This window comes from Dromiciops gliroides, chromosome 1 (genome assembly GCF_019393635.1).
Source record: "Dromiciops gliroides isolate mDroGli1 chromosome 1, mDroGli1.pri, whole genome shotgun sequence".
Taxonomy (NCBI): domain Eukaryota; kingdom Metazoa; phylum Chordata; class Mammalia; order Microbiotheria; family Microbiotheriidae; genus Dromiciops; species Dromiciops gliroides.
This window is the reverse complement of record NC_057861.1, coordinates 734,650,232-734,675,908: the sequence shown is the minus strand read 5'-3', so window position 1 is coordinate 734,675,908 and position 25,677 is coordinate 734,650,232. Positions and strand designations below refer to the sequence as shown.

Below are 25,677 nucleotides of genomic sequence, written 5' to 3'. Positions count from 1 at the left end.
TAACACCTTTTTCCCTGTATATAAGAGGGCAAAGAGAAGACTCAACTCCAAAGAGGGGCAAGTGAGGTGAAGGAAAGAAAATATATAATGGGGTTTGATAAGTGGAGAGAGGATCCAAAGACAGATACAGAACATGTCATAGCAATTACAGCATATTATATATAATATAGTACATATTATATATGCATTCCTTTCACTATGCCTGCTCAGATATTTCTCAGTGGATGAGTAACTCCTGCCCTCTCTTGGTGTTCCATCCCCCAACTGTTGTATTTACTTTCTATACATTTTTGTATTGGGATACAATGCATCTATTTTCCATCTGTTCCCCACCCAGTCCATCTCCAGTATAACGTACACTCCCTGAGTGTAGGGACAGCTTCAGTTTTGTCTTTGCATTCCTACCCTCTAGCATGATGCCTGACACACATAATAAATGCTCATAGGTTTCCTTGAATTTAGTGACAACTTGCTAAATTTAGTGAGAACTACTGGTTCTCAAACCTTTTGGTCTCAGGACTCCTTTACACTCAAACATAATTGAAGACCTTCCCCAAAGAGTTTTTGTTTATTCAGGTGGTATCTATTGATATTTACCGATGTGAGAAAATAATGGGATTTGGCAGATACTCAAAGGCCCCACCTGGAGATTAATCTAAACAGATTGAATTAAGTGAGAGTGATTGACTTTGCTGATTGGCCTACTTATAGTTAATTAGATTGTAACCACACCTGGCTGGCCTTTAAGAAAGTATTGTTCTCAGAAGCTAAAGACTTTAAACTCAACAGGAGACCACCTTCAAGTCCAGTGAACCAATGAATTTGGATGATACTAACCAATCAGCTTGAAGCCTTTGCTCCTGACCTATAAAAAGCTTCCACACTGAGTTTTCTGGGGGCAGTTTGTGGTTGAAGCAGGCTCATGGTGGAGGACTTGAGGAAGTACCAGACCAGACCAGGCTGGAACTCTAGGCTAGATAGGGCCTTTTCTTAACTTTCTGAACCCCACGTGTTCTCTTTTTACTAATACCTGATATGCTTTAATAAATGCTTAATGCCCAAAGACTGGTGCTAAAGCTTCTAATTTAAGGTGAGCAGACATTTAGATTTTAAACATCACAATATATTAGACATTAAAATATCTTATTATTATTATGGAGTTAATTTTGACCTCATGGACCCACAAAAGGGTCTGATCTATACAAATGGAACCCTTTCCCAAATCTTGCCACTAATAGAAAGATTTGGATTATGAGAGGTAACAACATATCTCCTAAAACATCTTTAAAAAAAAAAGGCAGCTCAGTGTTTGGTAGCTCTGTAAAGGCATCTATTCTAAGGTCAGCATTCAAACTATGAGCCAAAATATCCATTTTCCACCAGAGATGTTACCTCCATTTCTTCTTGCCTTAAAGAATGTGAGCCCTTCAAATTGTAGCAGTAAGCCAAGGCCCCTGGGATTCTCCTACCTTTCCAGGTTCACACTCGGTCCCATCAGCCCAGGGTGTGTGCTGGGTCCTGCACCCTTTGTGAGCACCATCAATATTAATGCACCAGAGTCGTCTGCATTGCATCTGCTTAAATTATGAGAAGAAAGGGTTGAAAATACAGAGTAAAGGCCTATTCATATAACCACTGCTGCAGAAGTGACACCCTCCCCAATTCTGGCCTTCCCAAGTGGCTCAGTTCAGGTACCACCACACCTTCACTCCCTCCTCCTCCTCCTCTCAGTTACTAGTGTTTTTCCCTCACCTATAATAATAATAATAATAACTTTGTATTCATTCTGTCCATGTATCATATGATGTGTATTGTACATGTATTATATAGACACATATGTGTACATACCATATCCTGGGATAGATAGGCAACTCCATGATGGCAGGGACTATTCTTATTTCTGTAGTCCCAGGACTTAGTACAGTATCTAGCACACACCAGACACTTAATAAATGCTTGCTAAATTGAATGGGATGGAATAGAAACTTTGTGGTCTCAAAACTAGAAATATACCAAAGGCAAAGAGAGCTATTGGCAGAAGTTACTCAGTTAGGAATCAATGAAGTACAAAGGGATCTAAGATCTCAAGTCAGGTAGATCCAACACCCTCGTTTATAGATGAGGAGGGTGAGACCCAATGAGGCTGAGGGGTTTTTATCCAAGGTCACATGAGTGGCAAGTGTCCAAAGAAGGATCTGAACCCAGCTCCTTACACTCTAGCTGGTTCTTTTTCCACTGTGGGAATGGTTCTTTCTCATAACATGCTTGATACTCCTCACCAACTGCCAGGTTTTGGGGGGGATGGATCAAAGAAGGAAGGCTGGAAAAAGGCAGAATGCAAAGAAAGTAAACAAGAAACAAAGGTAGGTCAGTGATGTTTATCAATCTATACTGATTCAGGGGTAGAAGAGTGGAAAATGAGTGAAGGAAAGTCACCAGGAGGGCTACCATCCATGCCATCACCACCACCACCACCACCACCACTACCACCACCTCCATTGCCTATACTGTCTTATACCACAAATTCACTATCAGTGGAGGCTCAGTGTCTAATTCCTAACATCCAGCATCCCACCAGTCTAGAAGGACATACACAGCATCACAGCTGATGCAAGCACAGGTGATGTTGGATCATGGTCTTAGCCAAGGAGATAAAATAAAACTAAAGGATGGATCACCAATACTCCTAGGGGTCCTGAACCTGGGGTCTACAAACCTTTATTTTAAAATGTACATATTTGATAACTATTTTAATGTTATTTGGTACTTTTTCCAATCCTATATGTTTTGTTTTAAAATATGATTCTGACAAGGGGACCATCATTTCAACAAGGTGCTAAAGGGGACCTGGACACATAAAAAAGGTTAAGAATCCCTGCTCTAGAGTAGGTCCCTTTAAGACACGTCAATGACAATCAAGGACTAGATCTGGAAGACTAATGAGGTCAGTCTCCCATCTGGTTGCCCCCCCCCATAGTACTTAGTTTTTTCCTCAATGATTTGGATCAGTCTTATCAGTTGAGGGCATCTTTAACTCCCTAATACCTCAAAGGAAAAAGACAAAGTCCTCAGTTTGGCATTTAAAGTCCTTCAAAGTCTGTCTCTAGTTGACCTTTATAGATTTAAGGTACACAATTTCCCCCTTTACACACTAGCCACCTCAGCCGAACCATGCTGCAAGCAGTTTCAGGACTCAGCATTCCTGCCCATCATGGTGCACCAGAGACAGCTTATCAAATTTGCAGAAGATGGAAAGCTGGGAGGGATGAGCTTACGCACTTTCAGTCAACACACTTTTATTAACCATGTACTATGGACAGGATAGTGTGCTAAGCGCTGGGATGCAAAGAAAGGTAAAAAAAAAAATCAGTATTCCAAAAGATCTTGATGGTCTAGACCTGATATCAAATCAAACAGTCCTGTAGCTCAGGGGTCATTTAAAATGTCCCAGGAAGGGCTTCCAAGAACAAGAAGGTGACAGTCTCATTGTATTTGGCCCTGTTTAGATGAGGTCTGGGTTCATTCGAGATACCACACTTTAGGAAAGACATTAATAGCCTTGAGAATATACTCAGGGTAGCCAAGATGGAAACTGGCCATGGGTTCATGTCTGAGAACTTTTTGAAGGAATTGGGAAGGTTCCAATTAGAGAAGAGAAATCTCAGCCTCCATATTGCTGTTTTCCAGTGTTGGAAGGACTAGCATGTGGTAAAGGGATTACACTTGTTCTTAGTGGCCCCAGGAAATGGGAGCAAGAACAATGGGTAGAAGTCACAAAGTGCTCTATTTAAGCTTGGTGCCAGTCAAAACTCTGTCAAAATGAAAGCTATCCCCAAATGGAATGAGCTGCTTCAAGAGATGGCAGGTTCTTCAGTGGCAGGTGACTGGAAGTCTTCTAGCCAAGAATGGGCAATGCTCGTGGAGTGTGTCTGTGTTGTAAGAAGGGCTTTCTTTTTTGGCTATTGCTGCTGATTTTTTTTTTGTTAAGTGACTTGCCCAGGGTCACACAGCTAGTAAGTGTCAAGTGTCTGAGACCAGATTTGAACTCAGGTCCTCCTGAATCCAGGGCCAATGCTTTATCCACTGTACCACCTAGCTGCCCCCTTCATTACTGTTGCAATTCTGAGATGCTGTGACTGCTTCTATGCATTTTCAGAGGGTAGAGAGAATGAATGTGGGTATCTACACTCCTCCCAACCCCCACAATTCAGTGAGGAAATCAGGCAGCATCTCCTTGAAAAAAGGGAGGCAGTTATTACCCTAAAGCAATGCAGAAGCAAGTGGATGAAGCATCCTTATTACTGAGCAGAATCTAGTTTCTTCATTTGGAATTTGATTCCCCTTCTCTGTATAAAAGAAGCAACTTTATGATAGCTGTGTTATAAGGGGAGGAGAGGGAGCATTTAAGCTGCTGGCCCATTTTGCAGATTTAATCCGTATTACAACAAGGATCTTCTACTATAGTAAGATCATTGTTTTAGAACTGAGATTGTACCACTCCCTGTACTTTCAAATTTCAGTGGATGTGAACCATGAAAGGTTGAAGAGCTTGGAGTTAAGAAAACCCGAGTTTAAATCTTGCTTAAAGCACTTCCTGATTTAAGGAGGATCAGGTAGGGGTAGCTAGGTGGTGCAGTGGATAGAGCACTGGCCCTGGAGTCAGGGGTACCTGAGTTCAAATCTGGCCTCAGACACTTAACACTTACTAGTTGTTTGACCCTGGGCAAGTCACTTAACCCCAATTGCCTCACTTAAAAAAAAAAAAAAAAAGCACTTCCTAGATGTGTGATCCTGGACAAGTCACTTAATATCTCTCAACCTAAGTTTTCTTCTCTGTAAAAGGAGGGGGTTGGCCTTTATGTTTCCTGCTACCTCTAAGTCTGATTCTGTGATGATATCTCATATATATGAGCCTCGGTGACATTCAGAATCTGTGCCACATAATTTTGCACTTACTTATGTGAACTCTAGCTTTACCCAGTTGTTTTGTTTGTACATGTATTATATCCTCTACTAGACTGTAAGCTCCATGAGGGCAGAAAGCAGGTCTCTGAAATCTTTCATGACCTCCCACAAAGAAGTGAGCACCCATCAGTGTTTACCACAAAGTTGGCACTCGATCAACCCTGGTGAATAGCTTGGTGTCCAATTTTTCTGGAACAGGTCACATGACACCAAGACTCCAATGTTAACATTGTTTTTTGGTTTAAAATTTTTTTTTTTGGTGGGGCAATGAGGGTTAAGTGACTTGCCCAAGGTCACACAGCTAGCAAGTGTCAAGTGTCTGAGGTTGGATTTGAACTCAGGACCTCCTGAATCCAGGGCTGGTGCTTTATCCACTGTGCCACCTAGCTGCCCTGTTAACAAGGCTCCAAAAGGTTTATTGACTGACTCCAATGTTAATGGGACAAATAAAAAGGGAATTTCTGTTTGGTGCCACATCGCCAAGAGAATACCTACCATGTATGGGCACACCTGAGAACCTGGTCCAAAAATCAATTCACATTGTTTGTTCACGTTGTAAAGGAGGCCCGGGAGCTGTGGAGGCAGAGGGTAAGTCCTGGACTCGGGTTCATTAAGTAAACATTCTCCATAACCAGTGCTACAAGAAACAGAGACACAAGCTTGAGAATCCCAGATTAGAGCTGATCTGCAAATAGCCGTAAGGGTTGGCTGAATCATCACAGGAGTGCACACGCCATTTATCGATTTGGGCTTCTTGGCCCATTTGGAAGATTGGATGTTTTCCATATACAATGGTCTATCTCCTGCTTCTCTTCCCATTGCCTGGGATGCTCTGCTTCCTAAGTTCTGCTACCTTCCTTTGAGTTTCAGTTCTAGCATTATCTCTTTCCTGGACACACACCCACAGACCCACACCCCTATACTGATACCAGTATCTAGCTCCTTTCCACCAAAATTACTTTATGTTTTCTTACACATATTTGTGACTTTTCTCCAAAACAATATAAAGTCCTTGGAAGCAGAACATGCTTCCTTTGGTTTTCTCTTTTAATTCCTAGCATCTAACACAGTGGAAGATAGTCATAAATGCTTAACTTAATAAATGCTTGTTGAGAGAATGAAATAATTAATGAGGATGGAGAGTTGTTAAATTGGGGTGAGTTGGTATGTCTATATATGTCTATATATGTATGTATATACACAAATTTAATATATACATGCGTCATGCATATAACATGTCTTATTAATATATATTTATATAACATTATGTTATGATATTGTTATATATAATAAAATAAAATAGATATTACCTCATGCATCACATATGTTTATTTAAAATTTGTATATAGAAATAGAAGCTATACACATGTAAAAATTTTCTAGAGCCCCATTCAGCATATATGAGGAAATCACTATATTCTTTTAAAAATTGTTTGGCTTTGATCAAAGGCATTTAAGCATCTGTACCCCCAAGAAATTCATGCTGGTGAATTTTGATGAATCAGGTTTCTCTGTCCTGTGCTAGGGCTATGGGAATGTGGGCTGTATGACCTTAGGAAAATCACTTAGCCTCTGTGCCTCAGGAAAATAACAGCCATAAATCTGGTGCAGAGGGAGATTGTGCAATGTAATTGGATCTTGGGGCAGCCTTGTAGGAAGCTTGAAAAGGAAAAAACAGTGGCTCTAGAACCATGTTCCCCAGCCTGAGTTGAGACACCATCCCTACAACTTTTCCTACTGATCCAAATCAGGAGCCTAGGCCAACACAAACATTTGCTTCCTTTGGTGAAGTAATAAACCATTTCCCCCTTCAGCCCCAAACAAGTCTCCACCAAGACATCAGCAGTTGAGAACTGAAAGGAGAATCAGAGCTCAGCCAATGCCTTTTAGCTTCCTTCCTCTTTGATCTCTTTTGGGACCCAGACTGGTATCTTTCAGGTTCTGGACAAGATCTCTTGGCATGGCTGTCAGAGGAGGCTTTTTCCTCCCTCCAAGGGATATAAATGAAAGAATGTAACAATTCAAAATCACGGTATCTCTTACTCCAAGAACTCTGTAATGTACTTCCGGCTACACTTGGACCACATCCAGGGGTTGGTATAGACATTCAACGTTGGTGCCATGACATGCTGTGGACTCTTAACTCCTTCTTCTTTACATTTATTGTTGTCATCATGAGGCATATTAAATCTACAGAGTGAAACAATGAAAAGAAAGTTAACGACCTTCAGATTGCCCCAGTTCACATCAATATAAACACCTTAATAAAGTACTTGTCCACCTGAAAAAAAATCCAATAAGCATCATTTATGAGAATCTGACTCAGTAGAAAAAAAAGTTTGGGAAAAGAAGGGTTACAATCTGGATTGTGAAGAACACCTCTCCCCCTCCAATGCAGATCAGTAAGTGTTTAAGAGCTGCCTGAGGCACAAAGAATTTAATTGGCTTGCCCATAGTCACATGGCCAGTATATATCAGAGGCAAGACTTGAAGCTGGGTCTTTCTGATGCCACATTTAGTCCCCCATTCCCCAAACTGTGCTGACTCTCTATCACACATCATTAAGGTCAGAAAACCAAAGAGAATTTTTTTGGCACCTCATTTTTGGAGCTTTGCTCTTGGATCAGTAGGTAGGAGATGGGAACAGAGAAAGTTCAAAAGGTGTGAGATCTCTTGGGGAAGCAGAAATGGTAGAGTGGAGACTCCAGGTTAAAAGGCTTGAACCTGGGTCCAAATTTCAACTCAGTCACGTACTAGCTGGGCAAGTAACTTAACCTTTTCTGAGCTTTGGTTTATTCCTCAGTATCTTTATCTGTAAAATGATCTAGATAGGGATTAATGACCTCAAAGGTCCTGGCCAGCACTAAATCTATGATCTACATTCGAAAAGCAAATGTAGAATTGAGAGGCTTCAGTGATGTGAGGGATGTGAGAGAAGGAGGAGTCAAAGGAAGCCTGTGAAGTCTCAGGGACTCAGAATGGTGGTGACATTACTGAAAATAGGGTGGTCAAGAGGAGGGGAAAGAGGCCATAGGGCAGCTGACACAAGAGGTTGTGGACCTGTCAGGCTGGGGTCTGTTCCCAGTCATAGGCCCTAGCTAGTGTTTGGGAGGTACACTAAAGGCGGAGTCCTTTGGGGGAATTTGCTCCCATTTGCTAATTAAGAGAGAATCCAGAAACAAGTGAGTCAGACTGAAATGTTTGGACCTGCCTCCTACAAACAAGTGAAAGTTGGGAGAGAAGCCCATCACCAGAATCCACTGCCCCAAAGGGTTGTTTTGTTAGCTGTTTGGGGTATGTGTGTGTCTAGTAATTTCTGGGTGAGATGGAAAAACTGATATGTCCTGGTTATACTTAGAAGGCAGTCTTAAAAAAAAAAAGAACTAAAATGTGTTTAGCAAACAGTAAAAGAGAATTTGGGAGAGGGCTAGTAACAAACACTAAAAAACTTTGGACTAATTCATTGATGCCCATTTCTTTAGTGCTGAGTCTGCCAACTTAGGCACATATCAAACTCCTAGGGATATCTTATTGTATTATTTAATGGCTGAGAAGAATGAGGCAACATAGTCTGGCCCAACCTGGGTTTGAATCATTCCTCAAATCATTACTTGCTGTCTGACAGCGGGCAAGTCTTTTACCTTCTCTGTGTTTCAGTGTTCTCCTTTACAAAATGATAGATTGGGATTAGATAGTGTCCAAGCTTTCATTTTATAATCCTGAAAAGTCAAGCTAAGCTCTCTGGCACCATCCTTTGGACCTGATCCTACGCTGCCAAGTCACTGCCTTCACTTTATAATCTAACCAAAAGATCACTGATGTATCCTTAATGGGTAAGAGTCACTTTTGCACATGATCATATCAGATTCCTGCTTATGGACAAAATCCCAAACCAACTGGCTGCACTTTGTAACTGACAAAATGTCATGGAGTCAATTTCTCAGATTCACCCCCACCTCATCCCATACCCACTCACTCCAGGAGACTAAATCAATAAATGATTTTGATGACATGTAGACATAGCCTGCATCTTCCATTATATGCCAATAATATGGTATCAATTCTCATTTGTACAATATAGATAATACATATAATATCAAGAGCTGCTTTAAAGCACCCTGGGGAGGGGGGGCACTCAATGAAAATAGTCTGATAATTATTTTTATTTATTTTTTTATTTTTTTGACAAGGTGATTGGGGTTAAGTGACTTGCCTAGGGTCACACAGCTAGTAAGTGTAAAGTGTCTGAGGCCGGATTTGAACTCAGATCCTCCTGAATCCAGGGCTGGTGCTCTATCCACTGCGACACCTAGCTGCCCCTATAGTCTGATAATTATGTGCACAGGAGGGGCATGTAAAAAACATTTAACTAAATCCCTGGTAAAGCTGATTGAGCAGTCCAAAGTACCATTTTTGTAAAAAATTATTTTATTTTTCTCTGGAGTCAGCTAAATAAAGCTTAATATTTCAGCATTGTGTAATGTCAGGGTTGGAAGGAAGGTTAGAGGTCATTTAATCCAACCCATTTACTTTAGAGGGCAGCAAATGGAGACCCCAAGAAAGGAAGTGACTTAGAAAGGTCACAAACCAAGTTAGTAGCAAAGGGGAAGGCAGAATCCAGGCCTCCTTATTCTCTGGCCAGTGATTTTTATAATAAGTCAGGAAGCCAACAAAAACAGCAATAACAGTTTGGATTTTACCTTGTCTTTTCTTCTCAAGGGTTCACAGTTAAAATTTAAGTATTCTTTTTTTTTCCAAGGAGGGAGGTTCAGATCTGTGATTTCCTATGTGTGAGGGCTACCTCCTGACAGCTAAAATGTAAGTTACAATCCAATGGGGACAAAGAATTAAGTGACATAACCAGGGTCAAGTCAGTATAAGAACCTGGCTAAAATCTTGCTAGTGATACTTACTAGGGCTGTGTGCCCACAGGCAATTCAATTAATGTCTCTATAAAATTAGAATAATACCAAGGTGTTCCTACTTCACTTGGTTGTTTAAATGAGAAAATGGATGTAAAAGTTAATGGGGGGGGGCGGGGAGCTAGGTAGTGCAGTGGATAAAACACTGGCCTTGGATTCAGGATTACCTGAATTCAAATCCAGCCTCAGACACTTGACAGCTACTAGCTGTGTGACCCTGGGCAAGTCACTTAACCCTCATTGCCCCTCCAAAAAAAAAGTTAATGGACTATGGGGGCAGCTAGGTGGCACAGTGGTTAAAGCACTGGCCCTGGATTCAGAAGGACCTGAGTTCAAATTTGACCTCAGATACTTGACACTTACTAGCTGTGTGACCCTGGGCAAGTCACTTAACCCTCATTGCCCTGCCCCCCCCAAAGTTAATGGGCTATATAAATTTCATTTGTTATCATCATCATTATTGTTATTACATGTTATAGGCAGAACTCAAACCTAGGTTATTCTGATTCTAAGACTGTCTTTCTATCTACTACTATGTCATGCTGCCCCTCATTATATTGCTATTATTATTCTAGAATAGAAAATATATTTTACATGTATTCTATAGCTCTTATATTATAGAACATCCACTATATTCCACTTATAATCTATAATATAAAATATATTATTCAATAATAAATAAACTATATAATTTCATTTGATCTCTACAACCTTCCTCTGAGTTACTCAGGGTAAGTATTATCCCTGTTTTACAGGTGGAAAAACTAAAGCATAAATCTTTTTCCAAAGTCCATGAGCCTGGGAACCAACCAGGGTTAGAATCCAGTCATCTGAGCCAAAGTTCAGGACTATTCTCCCCCTATTGACTATAAGCTCCTTGAGGCCAGGGTTTTTGTTTTTTTTCTTTGTTGTATCCCCAGTTCTTGGCACAGAGTTTTCATGAATGAATATTGATTGATCCATTGATTCAGGTGTACCCAATTTATTTTTCTAAATATGTCTGGTCAATCCATTATGACATCCCCTCTTTTTCAGTGATGTGTGGATTTAATATGTTGACTGACAGGAGTTTTTTATTGACTTCCATGGTAAAGGAACTCCATTAAAGACAGTGACTTGAGTTAAACATACTTGCCAATGCAAAATCAAGTGAAGAAAAACAACACTTCTGGGAACCATGCAAGTTGGTCTCATCTCTGCCTATTAAACATGACCTAGGCTGACCTGACTGAAAAGTTTCCCACCTTGAGAACCTACCTATCCATCAAGGCCTAACTCCAAGCCAAACTCCTACAGAAAACAGTACAAAAGACATGTTCTTTGAGTTGATGTTTAAATGGAACCAACTCACCCAAAAGGGATTTCCCCTTCACCACCATGATCCTGTACTGAACATTTACATCCTTCACATGCTTATACCACCTAACATGGTCATCACTTGCCTCCATCTTGTTCTCTCCCTTTAAAGGATCAACTGAGATAATATTTGTAAAGCACTTAGTACAATGCCTGGCACAGAGTAGGCACTTAATAAATGCTAGTTCCCTTCCCTCCCTTCAAAGTCTCCCAGAAGACTGGATCAATGTCTTGTATATTACCCACAGTACACTGCAAATATGAAGCACTTAACAAAAGTCTTTTAGATTCGATGAGTAAACACACACCTATACTCTTTTTTCCCCACACATGTATACTCTTAATCCTCTCCTTGCTAAACTTCTCATACCTAACACCCAAAATTGTAGATCAACAATTCTCTGATGAAACCTCTTGTGAATATAATTTTAAAAAGACACAACTAGACATTATATCATCAATGCACTGGAAAGAAATGAGAAGTAAAATCAGGTAAACATCACTTCTAAGAAGCCTCAAGAGAAAACCTTTTAATGGCTATGTTGAGCGACAATTCAAGTTTTTGTTCCTGTGAAGCACACAGTGTCTTTGGAGAAGGGTACTCCTAACCCTAATCAATGCAATGATCAATATCAATTCCATATGACTGACAATTGAACACATTTCCCTCCTCTTTGCAGAGAGGTGGTGGGCTCTTGGTACCAAATAAGACACGCTTAATTAGATCTGTGTTGGTTTGTTTTCATTATTTACTTGTTATAAGGAAGGATTCTAAGTGGTAGAGCAGGTGATAATGAAGTTTGTAAAACATTAATGAAAAGTTAATTTAAAAAAGAATACCATTTAAATGATTTAATTTAACTAAATATTAAGTAATAATCATTAATCATTTAATAATATATAAAAGTTGGTTTCAGAGTGATCATATTTGGATAATTATGAAATGTAGAACAATACTTTGGGAAAGTTCACAATTATGAGTTATTATTATTGTTATTATGCTAGCTATTGTTTCTGCTTTATTATGTTATTGATATGGCATAATCAGGATCAGATATTTTTATCTGATTATCTGGACAGTTCCAAGAGATGTCACAGGCATTGTCTTTTCTATGTATAGAAAGAAGCCATTTAACATACCACATGTTAATACAATACAAGCACTCCACAGTGATAGGGACTTGACTGTGGTAGAGGGAGGAGGAAGGTCCCAGAATCCTTTTATCTTTAGCTTTATGACCCTATAAATTCATTTCTAATTAAATGAACTGAAAGGAGGCTACCAGAGTTTAGAAAATGGTCTGCGGCCCTGGAGTCAGGAGTACCTGAGTTCAAATCCGGCCTCAGACACTTAACACTTACTAGCTGTGTGACCCTGAGCAAGTCACTTAACCCCAATTGCCTCACAAAAAACAAAAAGAGAGAGAGAGAGAGAGAAAATGGTCTGACAAAATCAAAGATTCAGGTGGGCAGGAACTAGATGAAATGACATCCATAGACTCATACCTATGGAACCAGAAGGAATCTTGAGTTCCATCTATTCAAACCCTCTAACTTTACAAAGGAGGAAACTAAAGCCCAGAAAGGTGAAGTGATGGTCTAAGGTCACCCTTTGGATTATTGAGCTAGAGCTAGAAGGGACTTAGCTGCCATCTTGACCAATTCCCTCATTTTACACAAAAGGAAACTGAGGACCTGGGACTTTAAATGGCAAATCAAAATGTTCTTTCCTTGTACCAATTCCTCAGTCCAGCATATCTCACAATGCCTAGGAGAACGAACAGTCGTATAGAATGTACTCTAGGGGGCAGCTAGGGTGGCGCAGTGGATAGCACACCAGCTCTGGAGTCAGGAGAACCTGAGTTCAAATCTGCCCTCAGACACTTGACACTAGCTGGGTGACCTTGGGCAAGTCACTTAACCTCAATTGCCTCACCAAAAAAGAAAGATAGAATGTATTCTAGAGATGATTCAACTACTGTTGAGTATCAGTGATATAGTTACATTAAATTTAAATATATTGAAAGACAGCATACACATGGCCAAGTTCATGTGCTATGGTAAAAGCAGTACTTAATCCATTATCTTCACTAATTGAACAACTTCGATACGGATCACAGACTGTCCCCAGTTCAGCGAGACCTAGGAGAGCAATGAGAAGTTTTTGCTGTAAATCTTCACACAGTGGATGACTTGAAATACTCCCCATTCCCACCAACCCTTCCCCCCCAAAAAATGCATGGGAAAATGTTTCTCATCTCAAGGGGTAAAAAACCATTAGACTCACCTAAAGTATCACATTTGTCATGAGCTCTGCAAATATCCTGTCTGAAAACAAAAGAGACTTAGTGTTTTCATACTGGGGAAAAATCAATTACAGTACAATTTTTTTTTAAAAGGCATATGTCTTTGGTGGCAACCCAAAAACATTTTTTTTAGTGGGGAAGGTGTTAGGACACTCAACAAGATAGTTTTCAAAAACAGTAAAAAAAGTTTGGGCTCCACTAATCTGGGACTGAAAGGAACATCAGAGCCCAGCCATTGTCCTCTTAGCTGGGATTGCCTCAAGTGTCAGAAAGAAAATGGCTATCTTGTTTTTAAATCTTTGTAAGGATTTCCTAATCCTCTGGAGTGCCTGATTTCAGTGCCAAGATATCTTTAGACAGATTCCCTGAGAGCTTATGAAAATCATTCTCTTTCTTTTTTTTTTTCTCATCCAGTTTCAGAGGTCATTATTTACCCTCTGAAATCATCTGCTATGGTCCCAGGCTCTGTCCTCAAACTCTCTACACAAGAATGAGAAAACCAACAACTCCAGAAACAGGACTATTGACCTACCTTGTGACAAGGACAGCTGTGTCATGCTGAATTCCACCAGGATAGTTCTTTGAATGCTGCCATTGGCAAAAGTTTTTTAATGTTGTTTGAGCATTAAAAGATATGGCAGGCCCTTCCTAATCACAGAAATACGTGAAAATTCCATGTCAGTCGATTATAACAACACTCACTTGTAACCACACCATTTTGAATACAGAAAGGAAAAAAATACTTTATTACCTGCTCATTATGAATCACGACTAAGTTCACAATAACAATATTAATTAAATTTCCAATACTTGGGTCTTTATAGATAGAGGCTACCTGTAACCAAGATAAATTGTCAAAGTTACTTCTGACCTTTTAGCAACCAATGAATAAATTCATCTCTTATCCTATCCAATATCATTTACCCTCTGTGCACTAGCCACTGGGCTACAAAGACAAAATAATGCCCTCCTACAAATACAAGATAAACGCCAATAAAAAGGTACATGATAGATCTATGGAGATGGCTAATGCTGTTCCCAGGATAAGAAGCTGGGTTTGGGTTTTTTTCCAGTTTTTAGCTTCATCTCATTGTAAAAATGAATTAGAAATAACCCAGCAAATCCCAATTGCAGGGAGTTTCTACCATCACATTACATTTTTCTAGGGAATCAAAGTATTGTTTTAAATTAAGCAATTTCCCCTCATTTTATAACCCTTATTTTATGTTATAAACTAGAAAATAATCTACAAGTGTAACCCTTTCCAAAGATCAGAATTGTTTGGGGGGGGGGGCGAGGCAATGAGGGTTAAGTGACTTGCCCAGGGTCACACAGCTAGTAAGTGTCAAGGGTCTGAGGCTGGATTTGAACTCAGGTCCTCCTGAATCCACAGCTGGTGCTTTACCACTGTTCTACCTAGCTGCCCCTGACCAGAAAAATTTTTTTAAAAAAGTACATGAAAATCTAACTTTCTAATAGGAGGAAACTTACACCTCAAATTTCTTTGTTTACCACCACTTGCTTGAGACAATGCATTTTATAAATCATAAAGTGCTGTATAAATGTTACTATTATTATTATTGTTACTGCTACTACAGCTGCTGCTGCTATTTACCTCTATGTTCATGGTCAGACCCTAATGCTCACTGGCTACCTCCTGAATTCAGAATTCAAAGCTACTGTTTCCAGAGTGCCCCCAAAGAGAAGATTCCATGGGTTGGATTTCCAACTCAAGTCACTCTGTTAGAATCAAAGGACGGACAGCTCCTAACTGAAAAATTACTTGGAAATCAACAGTTTGGAATGTGTTTTTTTTTTTTTTTGGTTTTTGGGTTTGTTTTTTTTTCGGGGCAATGGGGGTTAAGTGACTTGCCCAGGGTCACACAGCTAGTAAGTATCAAGTGTCTGAGGCCGGATTTGAACTTAGGTACTCCTGACTCCAGGGCCGGTGCTTTATCCACTGTGCCACCTAGCCGCCCCCTCAACAGTTTGGAATTTGGAACTTGTTTTCCTTTGGTAGTCATGTTATAAATTATATTTGGGTTTGAAGAGAGCTCACAAAAGTCTTGTTAATTTACCACATATTAAGGATAGCATTGTAGCAACTATTATGGAGATGGAGACTTTCATGGGAAAATGCTTTCAGCGTTTCAATTTGGAGCACCAGAAACACTTTCCTAAATTCATAAAATACATTTCCTAGGTGTCAGACACCAGGAATATTTTGTATGACGTGGGCCAGGGACTGAAGCTGGGTAGGGGTTGGGGCAGACCAAAGGGCTTCATAGAGGAATGAGAGATGCATGCAGGAGACTAAGGTGAGGGACTTAGATGGTTGGATTCTTAGATGAGGGCATGGAAGGGCTTCAGTTAGGGCTATAACACAGTGTGGGGAGGGGAATTGAATGAGGAACTGACTGTTTGGGTTCTAGGGCAAGGAGCCAGGAAGGACAGAGGGTACAAGCGAGAAGTGAGAAGTGAGAAAAAGGAGCTTTCTTCAGTGAAGAGAGCACTGGAGGAATGAGGCAGAGAAAACAGTGGTGTAATGGCAAAAGTACTGGGTTTCGATGTGGATGGCATGAGTTCAAATCCTGCTTCTGCCACTTACTACCTGTGTCATCTTGGGTGAATAATTTGATCTCTCTCATCCTCAGTTTCCTTATAGTTAAAGTAAAGAAATTGGACTTGGTGACTTCTCAGGTCCCTTCAAGGTGGTTGAGGTGGTAACAACAGGGGTTCCCGATTTCCCCTTCACGTCTTCTCATTTCTCCACCCTCCTCAGAATCCCACCACTACAGACTATGTCTGGCACTGGAGTGAGGAAGAGAGGTGGAGATTATCTCATGGGGAGAGGAAAGAGGGCCGTGGGGGACAGAGGGGTCAGCAGGAGGGAGGGAGGAAAAGAAGGCTGAAAGGAATAGAGACCAACAGAAACAAAGGGGAAAGGGGAGCACCTTCAGCCAGAATTGGACAGCTGCCATTTACATTTGAGAGTGGAACTGCCTGCAACTCTTGCTCAATGAATAGTGTCAAGTTTCCTCCAGTTATTTTCCTGACTCGAGTAAGCTATGGACACGCTTGCTGAACACAGCTCCAAGCCTCCTCCCCAAAGGCCACATTGTACAGCTCGGTGAATTGCCTCATTCCCCCCATACTTACTATTGACATTAAGGTTAAAATGTAGTGTTGCAGATTTGCTCCGTGATAAGCAACCATTCTGCTATCTGCGACCACCATCACTTCCACAAACCGAGGATACGATAAAAAACGTTTGGTCCTCCTGCGGCTCTTTCTCCCGCTCATGCTCTCAGTCTTGTTACCATGGGCAGAAAATGATTTTGCTGCCAAGCTGCTTTTTAATACCTCCACATCATCCGACAGCATGCCACTGTCTTCCCATTTCCTCGTACGGGTTTTCTTCCTTCTGCCTCCATGTTTATGTTCTGCAAGAAAAGAGATGCTGAAAATGATGTTTCAACCCACATCCTTTCCCTCTGAAGGACTGCATTGGGTACTTCTTGAAAATCTTCTGGCTTGTTTCTCATTTTCCCCTTGAGGTAGAGCAGAGGACTATGAATGCACCATGCTGCATACATTTGGTCAATGGGATCACTGAAGAGCCAAGTAGGGCAGGGCAATAGGGGCTCTGCTCCAGGGTGCCAAATTTGGAAGGCACTGACAGCATTTGCCATCCTTCAGCAGCATCAAAAAAAACAAAAAACAACCCCCCCCCAAAAAAAACCAAAAACCATGAAAACACTGAATTTGGTGCCTCATTGGCCAACAAAAAAAATAGTTGAAATAAGAAGGTCCTCACTTCTTCTCTCCCCCCCCCCCTTATGGCAACCCCTCTGGTACCATTCTGCCTTATAGGTGCTTCACAAATACTGCTCAGGAAAAGGGATGGACATTTATCAAGTGCTTACTGTGTTCCAGAAGCACTTTAAAAATCTTTTCTCATTTGATTTTCATAATAACACCATGAGGTAGATGTATTTTTGTCCCCATTTTTCAGTAAATGAAACCAAGGCAGATAGATGTTAAATAACTTTCCCAGGGCTATATAATGATCTAGCAAGTGTCATGGGTTGGGAGATTGCCACTATTCCAAAGATTTCCCCAATAGAGCCTTCCATCATGGGAGGGAGTTTTCTTGAAGAAACTCAATCATAATATTTATCTAATTTAATATTGGAACTTCAAATTAAAATTCTGAAGGGCATTTTCCCATGAAAGCATCCTTCTATATACCCTTAATACCCTGTAAATTAATAAGACTTGTGAGCTATCTTCAAACCTAAATATAATTTATAACATGACTACTAAGGGAAAATGAGTTCCAAATTCCTAACAGTTGACTTCCAAACAATCATTTTGGAATTTGGAATATCTAATTAACTGGTAACTTTTAATTAGCTGTAGGGAGCAGCTTACATGAATGCTCACTTAAGTTATTAAAGAATCAAGCTTGAGATCGAGGGATAAATTGAGTAGGAGGATTTTCAGCCAGAAGCTTGACTGGGCCCAATGCCTTCTCCTCTCATTGTTCTCCAGCATAGAAAGAGTGAAGGTCACTAACTGGGCCACTGAGGCCTAAAGAATAATGAGCAGAACATTTGAGATGCTCTGCTTTTGATATCCAATTAGGTACAATGTAAAGAGGCCTAAATAAGATGATCAGAAGTAGGCTAATGAACAATACAAAGAAGCTATAGAAAATTGAAAACAATATCTACTGTTGTAAGAGCAGCATTATGGAGATTTGATGCCTCAGAATTTATTTAATCAGATTATTACAGTTAGTTCTTCAGCAAGTATCAGTTAAGCTCAAAGGGTACATGGACCAGGGCCATGGAAAGACAATACCAAATCAGCTCTATTTATTTAGAACTCTCCCAGGCCTGAAGGTAGAAAGACTCATCTTCATGAGTTCAAATCTGGTCTCAGACACTTACTAGCTCTGTGACCCTGAGTACATCACTTAACCCCATTTGCCTCAGTTTCCGTATGTGTAAAATGAACTGGAGAAGGAAATGGCAAACCACTCCAGCATCTTTGCCAAGAAAACCCCAAATGGGGTCATAAAGAATTTGAAACAACTAAACAACAAAATCTAAACCAGTTCTATTTATCTAGAACTGTCTCAGGCCCCTGACCACAAAGTTACTAGTACCTTCTCCTGTCAAATTACTTTCTTTCTACTTCACAAATATCATATATCATGTATCTGCCTAGATATTTACATGTTGTGTTCCCCTATTTGAATATAAGCTTCTTGAGGTCAGGGACTCAGTTTGTGTTCTTTGTATTCCTTGATGCATAGTAAGCACTTGATGAGTACTTTGCTTTTAAATACAGAGTTGCTTTTAAATTAACAATGTTTACAGTCATGATACAGAGTTGCCTTTAAATTAATGATGTTTAGAGTCATGGGTTGGATGATATGACCCTAGAGGTACTTTCCAACTCTATGACTCTGGGATTTCATTTGGAAGGAAATCTATCGAGACTAGAGTTTCTTAACCTTTTTTATGTAATGGACCTCCTAGGAAATCTGGTGAAACTAAGGACCCCTTCTCTGATCATGTTTTAGATACATAAAGTAATTTACATAGGTTTAAAAAGGAAGCCAAATTATATTGAAATAGTTATCCAAATACTAAAAAGAAAAAAGATGCTCATGGATCCCAGGTTATGAATCCCTCTCTAAAGCATTCAGGACACTGTACATGTGCCAAGCCTTTTGGACCGCTAAGAACAAATGTAGCTACATACCTATGAAAGAGAGGGGTCATTGGCCCTAGGAAAACTCTGGATTACTAAGCATGCTGGTATAAAATGAGGCCCATGTATTTGAGTAATAAAATTGAAGAAATGAAGGGAAGAATCATAAAAAGATGCTCTAGTCATCAGCACGCAATAAAGCATGTCACCATCCCTTACCAAGGAGTCATTTCATTCACGAGTAATCTGTGTAACAAAGACATTTTCTCTTACGTCTTATGAGGTATAAAAAGCAAAAAATCATGTTACTTCTCTAATAAAAGCTGAAGCAATTTTCTCTCACATGGCAGGCTTTGGCATTTTTTAGTCTGCTTTTTGGGTTTTTTTTTTTTGGATGAACCAGAATCATATGCATCTATCCAATGGCCCCAGCTGATTACTAGTAATCTAATAACACTTCAATTCAACAAAAATTTATTTATAAGACATTGGCTATGTCTATGTGGCACTGTAGAGCCTCTTAGGCATTATAAGACAAAAACATAAAGTGACTCCTGCCTTCAAGAGTCTTACATTATTCTACAGGGGGCTAAAAGAATGTGAGCTTGGCTAGCTCACATACACATATACACATACACACACAAACACACACACACAGAGGCACAAGTAGGTATGCAAATAAAGGTGATCACTGGAGATACATGAAAATTTGTCAAAATTTAGTATGTCTACAGAATCCATTTGTCAACAAAATGATACAGACATAGTGAGAAGGCTTTCGTCGAAGAGTCATGTTCTACTAAAATGAAAAATACATCCCTATAATTGTCCTGTATTGATGGTATTTTGGGTGACAGTGCAATGACACCTATGAGAGACTTTTTGCATATGCCACTTTGCCCATAGTGTTGCTAGAGTGGATTTCACTAGACAACCTCACTCTCACAGGAAGGTGAAATGAAGCCCTATGTCGTGTTGGGGATAGGGAAAAGATCTGGGAAAATGTAGCTGAGGGGCAGTGTTCTAACTAGGGCAGAGAGCCTAGGATGTTGTCCCAGGCACAGAAAAAGACGGGGCTTCTTCCAGGGGGAGGGTGTGTGCTTACAGCTGTAAGACTCCACTCTATCAATGAATTAATCAATCAAAATATATTTACGCATCTTCTATGTTCAGGTTGCAGTGCTAGGCACTGAGGATACAAGTACAAGGAATGTAATTATTTTTACCCTCAAAGAGCATACATTTCATTCCTGGGCTACCACTCTCAGGGTGCCATCACCATAGTGACTCTCTCTTACAGCCGCCTTTCCAAATGACTCCTTGTATAATACCCCTCTATCCTCAAGTTGCATTGTGCCCTCCCAAACCCCCTTGGAAAGAATTCCTAGAGTTCTTACTAATGTGTGCTATCACATTTACAAACAGAAAACTTTTTTTCTCTTTACTTTTGGACTCTTGCTCAACAGAACTTTATAGGGCCCGATTTTTCTTACTAATTGCCTGGAATTTATCTATTAAACCAACATTCTGATCCCTACCTCAACTTGAATGTGTGATTCTTTTCAAAAAGGAGAATGTTTTTTAAAGTGCTTTGCAAGCCTTAATACTCTTTTTGGAAGCCAACAATTCTGAGTAGCAGTACTGGCACTATGGGGTAATAAATAGGTTGGATAATCAGGAGATCATGGGTTCAAATTCAGGTCTCGAGTTATTGATCAGCATTGGTGGGGGGAAAAAGTCCTATAACAAGTCTGGTTTTTGATGGGTATCAGGAGGCAAATTCCAGGTAATTAGGAATCAAAATTGAACCCTATATTAAATATGAAAGATAAGAGGTGGGTTTTTTCATTGCTTGATAGGTGGCATGGTAGTTGGACCTCTGAGAGAGGAGTCAGAAATCTCTGAGTTCAAAACTAGCCTCAGGGGCAGCTAGGTGGCACAGTGGATAGAGCACCGGCCCTGGATTCAGGAGGACCTGAGTTCAAATCTGACCTCAGACACTTAACATTTACAGCTGTGTGACCCTGGGCAAGTCACTTAACCCCAATTGCCCCTCAAAAAAAACCAAACCAGCCTCAGACATTTACTAGCTGTGTGACCTTGGCCAAGTCACTTAACCTTATCTTTCTCAGTTTCCTCAACTGTAAAAGTGAGGATGATAATAAAAGTATTTATCAGGGTTATTTTGAGGATCAAATGAGATTTTGTAAATAAGATTTAAGTGCTTAACACAGTGTCAGATAAAAGTAGGCACCATAAAATTCTAGTTATTGTTATCTTTACTATTATTATTATTATTATTATTAAATTAGTGGTAGTAGTGGTGGTAGAAGTAGTAGTATCTATTTTAAACTTTAGTATAAGTATGTAAGCAAGTTCAAGAATGCCCTAATTGTTTCAGATGCTGCAAGTCACTGCCTATTTTTCCAGCCCTGTTTAAGGAGGCTTCCAACTTTTACTGAAAAGACTTTTACCTGGGATTTGACTTTCCCATTATAATATGGCTGTATCACTGGGAAGCTGGAGGTAATATGGCTGCCCAACTAGAAGCTACTTTAGAATCACAGAATGTCAATGCTAGAAGAGACCTTAAATCCAGGAGGATCAGGCATATTAATTGATAAGGAAATATATTTGGTGGTCAATAGTTTCTTTCTCCTATCCATGTAGGTATGCTTTCATTTTTTTCTTTTTCTTTTTTTTTTTTTTGGTGAGGCAATTGGGGTTAAGTGACTTGCCCAGGGTCACACAGCTAGGAAGTGTCAAATGTCTGAGGCCAGATTTGAACTCAGGTACTCCTGACTCTAGGGCCATTGCTCTATCCATTGTGCCACCTAGCTGCCCACCCCTTTTTTTGTGGGCAACGGGGGTTAAGTGACTTGGCCAGGGTCACACAGCTAGTAAGTGTCAAGTGTCGGAGGCTGTATTTGAACTCATGTCCTCCTGAATCCAAAGCTGGTGCTTTGGTATACTTTCAATGTAAATAATAAGTCAATATTACAATTTTACATTGTAATAACCTTTTTCATCATACTATCCCTATTTTCTTTCCCTGGAGGTTAAAAAAAATGCGTTGCATCAATGGACACATCTTGGTGCTTTGAGATATTCTTAAATTCAAGTTTTTCTTGTGGGAGGAGGTATGTTCCAACATCTTCATTTTGCAGATTACTAAACTGAGAACATCGAAGGGGAAGTGACTTGCCAAGGGTCACTCAGTAGCCAGCAGTGCAGAGATGAAAATGCAAGGTCTCCTGACACCCCCGGCCAATATACAATCTGGAAAACTAATTATCTATTTAATTTAAATTCCTGTGCCTGCCCTAAAAATAATTTTCTATTTTACATTAACTTTTTCTTTAAGATACATCATCTGTATGACTTAATAAAGCAAATGACACTTAAAAAGTTACCTTGATTCACTCCCATCTCCCACCTCCATGCTTTTTTACATTGGCTGTCCCCTTGCCTACAATGTCCTTCTTCCTCCCTATTGCTTGTTGGAACCCCCCAGTTTCATTTCCAGACTCATCTGAGTTGCAACCTCTGGACAAAGGACTTTCTTGACCTGCCTTATTATTTGTTAGTCTTTTCTCCACCTCCACCCCCAAATTAACTTGTATTTACCTATCTGTGTGTCTTTAGTTTCCTCCAGTTGAAAGTAAGCCCCCACAGGGCAGAGACTGTTTTCATTTTGTGTTGATGTTACTAGTATGTTTTACAAATTAGACAATGAACCTATTTTTCTTAAATTGAACTGAATTCCTGATAAGCAAAACAAGAATGGTACACTGTATGTGTGTGTACTTGCAAACACAAACACACACACACACACACACACACACACACACACACACACACACACTTGCTTCCCAGACAAGATTCCTAAGCAATTTTTCCTCTTTCCTCATTTGTTGGTATGAATGTTTCAAACCCTTTGGATAACTTTTCTCTCTCTCTCTCTCTTTCTCTCTCTCTCTCTCTCTCTCTCTCTCTCTCTCTCTCTCTCTCAACACGTAGAAATATTATTCAACAGCTGCTTTTCCGATTCTTTGATAACAAGTCATCTCAGCTAAAGAGATATGAATGCTCCCATTAATAGTTGAAAAGTTAATTATTGTACACCTTCCTAAGACTGATCAAAATTTAACTGAGTTCCCTTAAGGCAGGGCAATTAAATGCCTTGTGACCTAAGAGCCAGGAATCCTTAGTTATTGTAAATTACAGGCCCTCTACCAGTCAGAGTGATGAATCGTATGTCGGAAAAACACATCAGCTTTAGATGAATTTGTTTTCAAATGAAAGTCAGAGTGGGAAAGGGCCTCAAAAAAAGTTCAAATTATACCAGAAGGGAGGATACATCAAATAAGGTTGGAGATTCAGCATCCCTCTACCCAACAGATCCCCCAAGGTGTCAAATCTCTCTTTCTTGAAGGCACATTCCACTTCAGGAGAACTTTAGATAGGAAGATTTTGAAGTCTAAATTTGCCTTTGTGTCAGCTAGCCGTGGCCCTCTCCATAGTCTATCCTCTGGAACCAAGCAGGACAAGTCTAATCCCCCTTTCAGGGGGACACTTGAAGACAACAATCATGCCCTCCTTGCATCTTCTCCAGGCTAAATATACCCAATGCCTTCAAATGGTCCTTATATGGTATGAATTTGAAGCTGGGCATTCCAGCTTATCAATGAGGTTTCTAAAATGTGGTGCCCAAAAGGGAATAAAAAACTATGGATGTGTTTCTGACCAAAGTTGAGGATGGTAAGACTCTCTGAAAACGGTGGATTCATATTGAGCTTGTAGTCCACTAAAACCATCAGATCTCTTTCAAATTGCTATCTAGAAAAGCTCTCATCTATTTTATATTTGAGGCATGGAGGTGATACAGTGCATAGAGCCCTGGACTTGTGGTCAGGGGGGCAGCTATGTGGTATAGTAGATAGAGCACTGTCCCTGAAATTGGGAGGATCTGAGTTCAAATTTCTCCTCAGAACCTTACTAGCTGTGTGACCCTGGGCAGATCAATTGCATTAAAGGCAATTGCCTTAAAACATCTATGACTACCTCCAGTCACCCTGATGTATATCTTTATATCTTACAACTGGACCTAGATGGCTCTGGAGGAAAGGGTGATGTTGATGACCCCACATAGCCCTGCCTCACTTAAATCCAATTCACTGCAAGTCATGAAATCACCTAATGTCATGGTTGTCTTTGAGAATAAAGGAGAAACAACAACAACAACAACAACAACTGGGGTTAGGAAGACCTGAGTACAAATATGGCCTTTGATGTATATGTTATATATTAATATATATAATAATGACTTCTATTTTTATTATTTATACTAGCTATTTTATATCTGAATATAAGTATATTATACTAAATATCATATATAATATATCATGCTATAGAATATATTATATATTAATATTTATATATTTATCCTGGGCAAATCACTTAACCTTTATCTGCCTCTGTTTCTGCATCTATAAAATGGAGGTGATAATAGCACCCACCTCTCAGAATTGTTGTGAGATAAAATAAGGTATTTGTAAGGTGCTTATAAAATGCCTGGCACATAGTAGGTGCTTAATAAATGCTTGTTTTCTTCCTTCCTCTTCATTAAAAAAAAAACTTGAATAAGGCTTTAAATGAACCCCTGTTGAATCTCATTGGATTTAACTGAATGCTCCAGACTTTCAAAGTATTTCTGAATTCTCATTCTTATCACGCCAGCTATACCTCTCAGCTTTGTGCCATGTGCAACCTGTATAAGTGTGTTATTTATGCATGTGAGATCTTTCTGCATTACTCAGAAAGGTGAAGAGAGAAGCTTAGAGTATCTTACTGAGCCCCAAAGTAAAGAGAAATAAGAAAGTTTTCCCATAATGCTAACCCCTTCCCCAATACCTTGACTGCTATTTTATCTTATGGAGGAAGAACTCAATCTTAAGAACCTTTTATTTCAGCCTGCTTCAATGAACACTTTAAAATACTAATGAGAGATGAGACATTATGTTTTATTGAGAGATATGCCAATACATGAAAGCTCTATGATTTTGTTCATGTGAGAAATCCCTCCACAGAGGTAAATTGAAAATGGTTGGCAACTTAAAAACAAGGGGCTTCCTCAGTCTCAGAGAAGCTAAGTGATTTATCTGCCCATGGTCACACAGCAAAGTGGTAAAGACTGGAGTTGGGATTTGAACCCACATTTTTCTAACTACAGATCCAGCACTTGGTGCTGGAAATAGCAAGACAAAATGAAGGCATTTCAGCCTTCAAAGAGCCTTAATTCTACTGGTTAGGACTGCTCCCTTTGGAATACAGCAAAGATTCATCACCAGCAGATGCTTCACAAGGTACCTGACCTCAAAGGGTCATTCTTGACCTCTTGCCAT

The 25,677-nt window shown here is 39.8% G+C and overlaps 1 protein-coding gene across 3 annotated transcripts in view; it reads right to left on the bottom strand.

Annotated features, from left to right (window-relative positions):
* The window catches only part of ADAMTS9 (ADAM metallopeptidase with thrombospondin type 1 motif 9), a 195,145-nt gene that overhangs the window by 140,159 nt on the left and 29,309 nt on the right, over window positions 1-25,677 (bottom strand). For 2 of the 3 annotated variants that reach the window (XM_043979758.1, XM_043979760.1), the window contains 8 exons: window positions 16,709-16,992; window positions 14,301-14,384; window positions 14,082-14,197; window positions 13,531-13,571; window positions 13,280-13,385; window positions 7,009-7,155; window positions 5,461-5,602; window positions 1,470-1,577 (listed from right to left, as the gene is read on the bottom strand). In XM_043979758.1, coding sequence (XP_043835693.1) covers window positions 1,470-1,577; window positions 5,461-5,602; window positions 7,009-7,155; window positions 13,280-13,385; window positions 13,531-13,571; window positions 14,082-14,197; window positions 14,301-14,384; window positions 16,709-16,992 — 1,028 coding nt within the window. The remainder of the gene's footprint in view (window positions 1-1,469; window positions 1,578-5,460; window positions 5,603-7,008; window positions 7,156-13,279; window positions 13,386-13,530; window positions 13,572-14,081; window positions 14,198-14,300; window positions 14,385-16,708; window positions 16,993-25,677) is intronic. The other variant, XM_043979759.1, reaches the window with a different exon arrangement.